The following is a 12604-nucleotide window of genomic DNA, read 5'->3' as shown; positions in this document are numbered from 1 at the left end:
AACAAAAGTTTACATGAGTTCTATCATATGCTATCTGAAAAATGGTGGGAGGAGAATTTGTATTTCAAAAGTTTACAAAAATGATAATGAAAATATAGACATAACTGATTTTTTTAACAGATTAATTGAAATAAAAGCGCTATTGACCAGTTTATAAAGGAATGGAAAGATGAATCAATTAGATAAGTGAACTCAATGAAAGGAAGGAAGGAAGGAAGGAAATAAGCAGGCAAAAAAGGCAAAACATTTCTGTATGACAGCAAATATACATGGTACACAGAAAGAAATACACAAACATAGATTCATCTAAAACTTATACTAGAAACAACATTTGTTGGACAAAAGCATCATTGTTGAACAAATCCAAATCTTTCTTAACTGACATAGTTTTCATAGATGAACCAGCATATTAGTATTCAAAACAAATTGAGTTACGATGATGAAGATGAAACAAAAGTTTATGGAGTATAGGAAGAAAAAGCCAAACCTCAACTAGATAAACGCATTACATTAAGTACGATCAATGCATTTCCATAAGTTTGATAGGCTTGAAATCTCAACAGAAACTGAATAACTGGAGTACTGAACAGGAATATATAAAAACTGAGGAAAGTAGAGAGAACTGGAGGGACATGTAACTAGGCCTTGATAGTTATGGCGATATCATGTAATGTTATTTAACAAAAAACCGGTACAATGGTTTTCCACAGGTAATTTGTTCATAACTAGTGATCATCGTATTCTTCATTATCGAACTAGGGTCATAAAAATAATAAAATATAGTTCATTTCACTTTTCACAAGTCCATTACTTATCAGTTCTTTTGATTCTACCATGTTAGAAAAATCCGATAGTGACCCTAATCACCTATCACAATCTTAAACTGAGAACCTCTAGGGTCGAGACATATGGATTTATTCTTAATGCTAATGAATCCGAATAAAAGGGTCGTTGAAATGTTTTTACGAAAAGAATAAACATACACCTTTCCCAAATGGCATGCTACCCAGTTGTTACACATTACTGACTAACTAGGATCAAAAACTTCGACTTTGGCCCTTCTAGGGTTACTGTCGATCCCAAGCCCGGATAAAGGAAGAGGGCTGGGCTTGGGGTCCGCAACCCTACCCCGTGAAAAACCTTGCTAAAAAACGCTAACCGCTAACAAAGTAAGATCAAAAACTATCATAAAACACTGCAAAATATCTTGTAAGTTATGATAATATACTGTAATTACATCAGCTTTGATGATCTGCGATTTCTACCTTGTACAGCTTTAAGTACTTCATAACACTTTTTTTATATTTCTTCAAGGAATATAGAACCATATACAACGAATCTCACTAAAGTAAGCCAACGCCTGATTCCAATTTCCCGAAACTATAAACATTGGATCTCCAGTTGAACCACTTTGTTAGATTCCAGTGACAAACATTTTAGAAGTAAATTAACACGTTGACTAATTCAGCTTATAACTAAGTATCGCGAGTGTTAATATCATCACAAAGAGTTATGTTGTTGATAAGAAAGTAATTTGGATAGAAATGGAAGTCAATAATTAACATCCCAGTCATTCTTTTCCCTCGTTAACCTTAAACATATGATTGAGTAATATCGTGCAACTGAGAACAAATAATCCATTAATCTGAGTTATTTTTACTGTAATAAAAATTACTGATTACACCAGAGATACTGGATCTACATGAAATACGAGAGTCGTATTTTAAAGTCTTAGGATATCAATAAAGATTAACAATAAGATTATAGAACATACTTCATCGAATTTCCCTTGACTTTGACAAAGTAAGGCCAAATTGTTCAATTGTTTTGCTACATCCAAATGATCTGCACCTAATAACTTTCAAACAAACAAAAAAAACGAAATGGTATACACAAAAGTGATATACTGAGATATAGTTTCTAATGTCATAATAAATAAATCACAAAATTCATTTTCATTAAACTGTGATTATGAGAACTCGATTAATCTGAAGATATAGTTCACTATGTACAAGAAAAAGTATTTAAAACCAGTTAGTATTGTAAGATTATTTAGTCTTATTTAAATGATTCATAAGTAATGTGCTCAAGAATAGATGTGTTCAAAGTTCTAATGATAGAATTAGACAATGAAATGAGAATATTTACCAAGTATTGACTGTTATGGACAATAAATGAACGACTCAATGTGATGAACCAGCTCTAGTTAAAGAAATGGTAATTATTAAGAAAAATTCCATTTTGGAAAAATAGTGTATTTCTCAACACACAGTGATGAGATTAAAGGATAGTAGCGATCAATTGTGAATTACATTACTTAATTATTATCCAATAACTGAATGATCGAACACTAACTATAAAACTTAAAAACCATAATCTCGAGAGTGATCGATCATAGAAACTGATAACTATTTCTGAGATAGAAAGAAATAACTATACAATCAATAATGAATTTTAATCCCCTTTTCAATTAAAAACTAACTTCAAAAAATAATGGTTAACTTTCATGTTCACTAACCAACAAAATCACAAATTATTCATGATCATCATTTCACGAATATTCTATTAAAATAAGATTTTCTTTTAATACACCGATAAAATGGGAGTCAACTGTGTTGAGAATATTGGTTAAAATAAACTATCCCAACTAGTCATTTTAAGATTCCGTAAGACTAAAAAATATCTCTTATTGACGCCTAACAATTTTATTCTGAAACTAAGTAATATACAAATCAAATAGGTTTTTAATGGAAGAATGAAAAAAAAATGATTTCAACACTGAATAGTGAATTATAAGAAAATAAATGGTATAAATCATCTACCAATTACCTTATTTACTCCGGTTTCAGTCACACAATACGTGAGATTTATTGACATTATTACATAAACTTATACTGAAACATTTGAAGTGGAGTTTTAATTTGTGATTTAATAATTAGAAGTCCTCTCCTTTAACCAGTATTTCATAAGTATTAATTATGTTAAAGCATTAAATTCCTACAGTTGTTTAGTTTAAAGTGTAACTCAGTAAGTTTTGGAAGGATTTGTAAACTAGGCAATGTTAAGCCATGATTAAATTATAATAGTCAGTCAGTCAGTCATACACACAAAGTAGAACTTGGCACGTATATGCATAAATTATAATAACTGTCAAACAATACAAAAATAAGACGAACTATCCCCAGTCAAAACCATAAGATTACAAGTATACAGAAATATGATCACAATTAAATCTTACAATTAATCATATTATGTAAATAATACTAACAGGAAAATATTTCAGTTTATGAAGTGATATTAACCGAATAAATACTGAAAACCTAGAAGGACTAAACAATCGTTTAATTAGATTTAACAGAATATTTATCACGTGTTGTCGAGAGAGTTCCTTAAATTTAGATGGTGGTTGGAGGTAGTCAACAGGAAACCCTGGACCCGGGTTTCGTTCTACTTGGCACTCGTCAGCAAGGTGTACCTGTAATCTTGACGGAACTGGTGCTCCCTGGCGGATTCGATCTCGTGTCACCCAGCCTCACAGTCAGAGACGTTACCACTAAGCTATCCGAGCCGTGACTAACCTCCTGTAGGACTGAGATGTAATCACAATTGATCGATCACTGGGTGGTGATCAATGTCATGCTTGTCTAGTCCTTATTAGTGCAGATCGAATGTTATCGATCTCAATACATAGTGCCCGCAGTGTCCAGTCACCTAGACGGGTGGCCACATTGCAACATGATCGATAGCATTCGATCTGCACTAATAAGGACTAGACAAGCATGACGTTGATCACCACCCAGTGATCAATCAATTGTGAGTTGCTTAAATTAAAACTAGGACTATTATAGGTTATCATCAAATCAGTAAAATCAGTGTACAACAGGAAAAAACGTTTATTTTTCAATGTTAGCAGAAAGTATCCACATTTACTGATATTATATTAGATCATGAATATTTTCCTTACAATTTCAAGTTCCAATTTTGAACTTCCTTACATAAGTTAGTGATTTTCGCTTTCTTTTCCCAAATAAAAAACTGAATTCAGCCTAATCAGTTGATTGGAAATTATTAGATTCAACCAACTTAACCTATCTTGTACAATTTCAACAACAACAAACCCTCCGAAATTAGAAGTAATCATTTATAAACGAGAACAAGAACAATATACTTAACCAAAATAAAATTAAAGACAACATAGGATTTCGAAATCTATCGTGTGAATACATTTTAATTTTTTTATCAGTAAAGGGTTGTGGAGATTGTTGAGCTTAGATTGATATCATGAATGGATCAGTATTAGACTATCACTGAAAACCCTGAAACACTGGATGGCCGTTTCGTCCTAGGATGGGACTTCAGAAGTGTGCATCCACGATCCTGCACGTGGGATTCGAACTAAGTGTCTGGTTGTGAAGTGATAAAACTGAGATTTTAGATAGCGTGTGTGTGTATGTATGTAAATATTAATAAACCACTTTAATCTAAGTAGGATTTCTATGTTTCTCTTCTCCATACGAAATACAAATTTCTTACCGGGGGAAATTTGAGAAAACAAAAAAAACATACACTAGAAAAATAGAGAAGTTATACAATCAGCCTCCAATTTGATCAAAACAAGAAAAGTGAAGGGTAAAAACGATCAATACATACTTTGAATAAACTAATAAGGAAAACATATTTACATTCACCCAAGCAACGTAATCATGTTAACAAAGTAACTGGAATCTTGAAGTTGACAAAAGGTAATCAAAAACAACTGATAATTAAAACTTTTGAATATTTTACTACTCTTAAAATAAACACTTGAATAATTTTAAGGAGAACATATAAAATACGAAGAATATTGCTAAACTATATTGAGTGACAAAATCAGTAGGATAAAAACAAACTGAAGTAGAATTAAATATTTAATGCAACTATTTGAGATGGATTGATTGATGAAAGTGATTAATCTCAAGATGCAAAGGAGAAGGAACTGAATAATTTGTGGATGTATATTATGTTGTGATAACATTAGCTGAAGAAATATGATACCATACAGAAAACTGAATGATTGTTTGGAACTTTTTCCGTATTGCAAATCATTTTCTAAAATCTAACATCCAGGATTAAAATATTTAGTGGTAAGACTATAATTAATGAACGACCTTTGAGTGGTGCTAAACTGACCTTGAGAGTGTCCACCTAATAACCAGGACCAAATGAGGGTTATAAACCAGTGTGAGGAATTAGAATTATGATATACAATTCATGGTTAGGGTTAGGAATTAGATTTAGGGCCTTCATCACGAACTGATATCAGCTATAATGACAAAACTCTATTTAGCCAAATTGACGGGTGAATCTCGCGCCAAAATCCTAGACCTGATATCTTATACCTGATTGGTTTGTCCATAAATTATAATCTCGCCTGTTTAGTAATAGTGCGAACGCTACGAATCGAAAAATAATAAGTGATGACATAATAGATTAAATGTGTATAGAGCGTCAAATTAAGACATGGGAATGATTCATCAAATGACCTATGTTGAGGAAATACATAGCTTTTGGTCTGAGAACTTTAGACAATCTAATCAAAAATCGATTGTAGAGATTTAGTTGCACTTATTCTTTATCTTTCTATAAATTTTGAGTTCATTATCATTTCATGCGTTTTATCCTTTGATCTCATTCGTTCATTTTAAATTATAATTCATGTATTTATCTATTTACTGCGCCTGACGTTAATTGTTTTCGTTTTCAAAGCTTTTCATTTTGTTGATTTCCACTTTCTATCTGTTAATTTTGGGGTCTATGCATTTCTGTCCTAGATCCTATGTTTTTCCTTCACTAATTGACTGACTCATTAGTACATGTTGGTGATTTTTTATGAAAGTGGGAGAGTACTGGTCCCTTATAATAATAATCAATTATAATGATATCAAACTTAACTCGGCTAAACAAGATAATATTCCTGATTATATTTAAGAAAACTACGTATATAATCTGCCTGGAGTATATACAAACTGAGGATTTTAAAAAGTACTTTAGTTTATAAGAATTGCAGTATATAAACTTCATCATTTCCGAACTATCGACCATTTATGCAAATACGCTTTTCCTATTCCTGTGTAGACTGTTCGAGACACTTGAAGGTTTACAGAAATTAGTCACTTAATTGCTTCGTTTTACAATTATAAGCACAGACGATTTTCCTAAGTTCAATTGATCGTCAGCCATACGAACAATAAACTACTGAATAGAAAACACAGAAGATACAAGAAGCTGAGTACTGTCCTAGCGTTGCATCATTTTCGCAGTATTTACGGTCTTCATAGGAAAGCTTAATTCCTTTGGAAAGAACTAATCTGTTTTAAGAACTTTCCAAATTTGTGTATTTATTGTATAGAATATGTACAAGCATAGAACAATGGAAAATTTGTTTACAGAGATAGAATGAACGCAACCAAGGGAAAAATTTAAAAAATCTCAAGTAAATTTTAATCTCTGTTCTTTATCAAACTTTAAATGTGAATTAAAGAAGAAAAACTAAGACATAATAGCTAATTGGCTAAAATTTAGATTTGTATTTGTCTGTATTCAAATAAGTGAATCTGTCTTAACGTAGCATTGTCAGAAATCAAGATACAGAAGGACTTCAAACCATATGACTAACCACCATTAGTTTCTACTGACACCGCCATGCTTGCAAACACAATAAAGTTCACATTGATCTCAGATTTCATACACTTTTTCAGCTTAACACTATTCTTCATATACATCGCTAATTAGCAGGATTTAGTAATTCTTTTTTGAAATGAATATTGTGAGCTCTAGTAACAATTATAATTATTATTACCAATATTATTAGTATTATATGACTGTGAACATTGTTGCAGAAATGAGAAAAAAAGATTTATTCCTCTAATTGAAGATACATTTCCATGGAAAAATCATGCAAAAACATGTACCTTCTTGTAAACCTACACATAATTCAAACTAGAATATGATACATCTCACAGAACATGTTAATTTCAGTGTGACTTTTGATCAACAACTGAATATATATATATATATATATATATATATATATATATATATACATGAGTATTACATTTTCCAATGTTTGTTAGTGAACTATAGAGACAAATTAATCAAGACTTAGATAGCGATTTCTAGTTATTTGTTGTGCCAAATGATTAAGAACTGTTTGGCGAAAATAGTCTCCTTGAAGACAGTAAAAACCTTAAGGACACTTGTAGAGCTGGAGACCAATTTAAAGACCACAACATCAACATTTTAGTAGATTGCACTCTGTACTGCATAGGTCCCTTGAACTATGATTATAGTTAGAAAATAATGACAAAATTTATGTAAGACAGAAAACATATGTCCGATAAATGAATTAGACTTTATGAACTTATCATGGGTACTTCTATTGTTATTGTTATTATTATTACCAAAGTATGTAACGTGTAAACTTAAATATTAACTCGTGCGCTCACACTCTCACATACATATTATGACTTTGGAAATAATTCAATCAATCCCCTTCCATTCTATATCAATCACACTTAATATAACTAAAACTTTCAAAATGAATAAATCATATGATATTATTATTAATATGATATTTGGAATATATAAGCTATGAAATCGTTAAATAGTAGATGGTTCTAATAAATAAATACATGCTTATTTTAATACAAATAATTACAGATAGATGATACATACTAGTGAGAAAACGTTGGAAGTTCTTATTTCATTCTAACCAACCAATAAGTGTCACACTTTGTTTGATTTGATCTGATGTTCTATATGACCACTACAAAATTATTACTGAACACATTTAAATGCTTTTAATGGAAATTAGCCGTGGAATTTAAAACAAAGGTTTTAACCTGAGCAGAAGGTTTATCAGTTACATATGTATCCTGATCCTTTGGTGAATTTAAATAAAGTGAGAAGAATAAGAGTTGCAGAATAGTGAGAATTCATTATATTTCAAGGTTTCTCATCAGCTGGGAACAGCCTGAAGTTAGAATTAGTTATATTATTATAAACCAATCAATGAAGGTGAGTTCGGAAACACAAGGAAAATCCAGAAGAAACAGGATGAAAAAACATACTTAGATTGATAGTTCAATTCAATTGAAATCATGAACCTATCTAAGTTAGGCAACCATTGAAATCTAGGAAACACTGAACGGGCGTTACGTTTTAGCATGGTACCACCCGGAGGTGTGCTTCTACCACCCCGCAACTAGGAATCGAGATCAGGACCTACAGTCCTGGGCGAATGCTTAGCTTCTAAACCACTGAGAACAGACCCAGTAGTTTGCAAATCTAGCTTCAACCAATCTACAGAATTGCGCGACCATCTTCCTTTTTCCCAGTGGATTTGATTCTCGGTTGCGAGAGCGTACATGCGCACTAATGAGGAGTCCCATACTAGGACGAAACAACCATCTAATGCTTACAGGTTTTCAATGGTGTTCTTAGATGGGTTCATGACTTCAATAAAACTCAACGATCTCCACAACTCCACACTGACAATAATTTAGACTTACTAGTAATTTCTTCAAAATGAAGTCAAAGTGGGTGATTTCATAAACAATAATGAAAAGACAAAAAAATTGGTGAATGAGTAGTAATAGAGCTACTTAGTCAACATAAAATTAGAGTTAACTTCGTGAGTGAATCTCGATGGAATTTCTTGAAATATAGATTACAATAAAGAGACTATGTAATTAACAAATGTCAAAACAATATATTTATTTTATGATGGAAATGAGAGGTTTGCCATACTTCCTTTCTGTATACGAAGGTCAGATTTAAAACGCTTGATGGAGGTAGCTTCTGCAAAGCGGGTTGAAAGCGACGTTCTCTAATTGTTCTTTTCGCTTTATTTATAGGTATCCTTAAATTTGGATGTGTTATTAGCAACCAATAGCAATCGGACCGAATAGTCAATACTTCGAATGCTGCGGAGTTACTTCAACAGAAATGTCGTTTCTTCTGTTTCTTCGGGATCTGATGATATCGAATATTGGTTACTGGAACCTTTGCCTAATTCATACTATTTACAAGTGTAAATGCAAATGTAATTTTAAGCAGAAAAAATTACTTTTTCTCGTATACTAAGCGCCCGCCGACACAACGGTTCCGCTTCAGTAAATCGACCAGCTTTAGCATGTAAAACTGCCAAATTGTTTAACGCAGCTGCTACCTATAATAGTTTTGAAGTAAAGGCAAGCAAAAAGGAAATATAAAAGAAAACGGAAGAAGTTACAACAACACAAAGATAATACTCACTAGCCGCTTCAATATCATAGGAGAAAACTTCGAAAACATCATTGTGTTAAATGTTTAATTACTGAATAAACGATGAAAACCATTGATACACTACCGCAACTTCGATTGTACGATATAGATTTATTCTGAAATTTTGTTAGAAAGTTCAATGCATAAAACGTGTTTGAATCGCATTTTTTGAAATATGACACTTCTAAATCCCATCGAAACGTATGGATACTAAAGAGATTTAGGAGTCTAATAATACCATACTTTGAAAATCTTATTTCTCTTTTTCCAAATTTTTTTGAACTACATGAACAAAAATAAAATGAGAATTATGCAGCAGAACTTAGTTTTACATATAATTGGTAAAAATGATAAGCGTCTTAGTTTTTTTTTCTTGCAGAAATCCGATATTTCTCTGATTAATATCTTGATCATGATGTTGATGCTCGGGTGAAGCCGATCTAGTCTAGTGGTGAACTCTATTCTTGATGATTAAGTCAAACGTTTTTTTTTCATAAAAGAATGTTATGTAACTTTTCAACATCAAAAACATACCAGCACATGGTTAGGTCCCAAAAGTTTCTCTCGTATGTTAATTACTTCTTTGAGAATATCAGATGCGTCCTTGTATTTTCCTTGATCACTAAAGCAATAAACAAAAGAGGAAAAAATCACTATTCAGACATGAAAGATTCAGAAAACACAGCAAATGTATAAAATGAACACTAGTTAGTAAACTTACCAACAAAATGGTTGTTAAAAATCCCTATTTAATCAACATTACAGCAGATATAAGTAGGATATCGAAATATGTAACTGACGAGCGAACACATAAGCGACCAAATGTAAAGTAGTTTGCATGAAACTACAAATAATATCATCAGACACTAATGATTTAAAAAAAGCTTAAAGAAACTTTGTTTCGATTTGCCGAAAAAACAAGTTGTATGAAATTTTTTAAACAAATGTGTTTAGAATATCAAAATAAGGATATAATAGATCGGATTTTAAAAAGTTACATTTTTTTCTGATGATAAGCACACAATGATATATAATGAACTAAACTTATAACAATTCCCAACAGGATTTTTCGGTGTGCACAAAGTTTATTAAGATCCAGTTCGTTAGAATGAAGTCACTTCCATTTAATAGATTGACATTAAAGCCAAAACTCTTTAAAATATAACTTATAATGTGTATGCAACTTACCGGTAAACCAAAGCTAAGATATTCAGTAGAGCAGCAACCTCAGCTTGGTCACGACCACCAGATCCTTCTAAATCTCGAATAGCTTGTAAACATAAAGATGCTGCAACATCATGCTTTCCCTGACTTGTATAACGTAAGGCTATGTGATGTAGTGTTCTAAGCCCAGGAGGAACATAAATTGACTGGGAATTCCGATGTCCACTTAAACCATGGAATTCACTTGGATTGCGACTTCGATTTACTGACAGTGAGTCCATATCCGCATCAAGTAAACTGGTATTCATTATTCCGCTCATTTCTAAGTGGTTGTATGGTGAAAATGATGAAACAGTGGTAGTTGTTGTTGTAGTCGGTTTCCAAAATTTGTTGTGTGTATCGAATCGATCTACATGATTAGATGTGTTCAAATGGTTTGGAGAACTCATTAGGCCGAGAACAGATGCAACCATCATCGGCGGATCATCTTCCAAATGTTTAAAAGATGGATCTAAATTAATTTTGTTGCAATTAGTCAAAGAATTATCGTTAGCGAAAACGTTTACTAAAATAGGGTGAATAAGAAGTTTTAATTAATGGAAATATGAAAAAATATATTCACACGGTACCTCTGTGGTCAAATCATTTCACTTCCAATCAACAGGTGGCTAGCCCGAACTCCATTTCACCTTCTTCAGTTTTGATCGTTGAATGGCATCACTAACCGTCATACAGTGTAACTTATAGTCGAGCACATGAATATTTATTCAGTGAGTTTAACAAATTATGCGCACGAACACGACAATGAAGTTATCTATGGCAGTTGAAGGTAAATAATATTATAGGGCCTGCTACAGATGTGTTGGTTTAAGTTGGTACATTTTACATCAAGGAAGAGAAAGAAAATCAACCAGAGGAAAAGTGAGTGGTACCAAAATACTCTGAGAAAAATCACAGAAAGAACAAATACAATCGATGGATAATTTCTGCGAAATTACGCTAAAACCCCAAATCAAGGGAAGATATATAAAATGATTGCATATAATCCATTGGTAGGATTTTGGGACATTTTCCTAAATGCCTTGAACGATTATCATGACTGAAGTTCTTATCATTTGAAAAAGATTAGGACAACAGCTAGCAACCTAAAAGACCAATAATTGTCTATTTTGGTTATTCAAGGCCTTATTTTAACTAGTAAAAAATACATATAAGAAATGTCTCCACTAACTTATTTGATTACTATCCTAACAAACCGATTTACTGGTTCTACCTAATAATAAGTGCTCGATCTTGGTGGTTTTGACAAAACTAAAGAGTGCTTTAAAACATCATAAGTTAGGCTCTAACTTGGGATCCTCAAGGTCGATGGCGCCGGTCTATACACTCTTTGTCTTCGCTTAAACCGTGAAATTAAAATTGCTTTATATCTTTCTTTCCAACAACTAATCCTTTCTTCCTGTACTATATCCTTATACACAATCTTTCTTTTATATATTACTACTATTGAAGTAACTACTTTATGAATTTGGTGTTCATCATGTTGTGTTAATGAGGTGTGGAAACTTGGACCGATGCATATACGTGACTGGTCCTACGTTGTAGCTGACTGACTGGCTCAAGGCTAAAAGAAAAGAGAAAGACCGAATACTTTGAGCCGGGGTTTGAAGGCAAGCATCGAAAGAATGAACAGCACTTGGAAACAACTGTAAAGTACAGCTCAGATTGATTGGGATATCCTGGTAGGTGACCTACGCTCCACGAAGACTAACAGGCGTAAGTTAGTACTAAATGCAATGCCCACCGACTCTCAAAGACGTTTCTCAGGGACAAAAGATCAATTAGGTTTCCTTTGCCTATAAATAATTTGTCAGTCACCAATCCACTAGAACTAATGAAACAGTTGCAGCACCAAGTTATACGACGCTTTATTATTAGACGTGGCATTAATGCATCCTAGACTTCCTGCGATCGCCACATAAGTTGCTTAAGGACCTGTCACAAATCACCAGATTCCAGTGATCTCGCTAGTTTTAGGTCAGTTAGGACATTAACTTCGCTACATAACCCGGATATCTATCTCCCATTTTATCTGTTGATAAGTAGCGAGTAACAGATGAGGAACCCGGGGCCAACT

At 32.6% G+C, this 12604-nt stretch overlaps 1 protein-coding gene across 2 annotated transcripts in view; it reads right to left on the bottom strand.

Annotated features, from left to right (window-relative positions):
• SIPA1 (Signal-induced proliferation-associated protein 1) overlaps positions 1-12604 on the bottom strand; it is a gene marked incomplete at its 5' end in the record, with an annotated part of 160168 nt that overhangs the window by 145397 nt on the left and 2167 nt on the right. Inside the window, 4 exons of one of the 2 annotated variants that reach the window (XM_051212474.1) lie at positions 1775-1858; positions 9107-9208; positions 9838-9925; positions 10492-10978. In XM_051212474.1, coding sequence (XP_051072656.1) covers positions 1775-1858; positions 9107-9208; positions 9838-9925; positions 10492-10978 — 761 coding nt within the window. Of the gene's footprint in view, positions 1-1774; positions 2410-9106; positions 9209-9837; positions 9926-10491; positions 10979-12604 lie in introns of those variants that run through there. The other variant, XM_051212471.1, reaches the window with a different exon arrangement.

This window comes from Schistosoma haematobium, chromosome ZW (genome assembly GCF_000699445.3).
Source record: "Schistosoma haematobium chromosome ZW, whole genome shotgun sequence".
In the NCBI taxonomy this organism is placed as follows: domain Eukaryota; kingdom Metazoa; phylum Platyhelminthes; class Trematoda; order Strigeidida; family Schistosomatidae; genus Schistosoma; species Schistosoma haematobium.
This window is presented reverse-complemented; position numbering and strand designations above follow the sequence as displayed.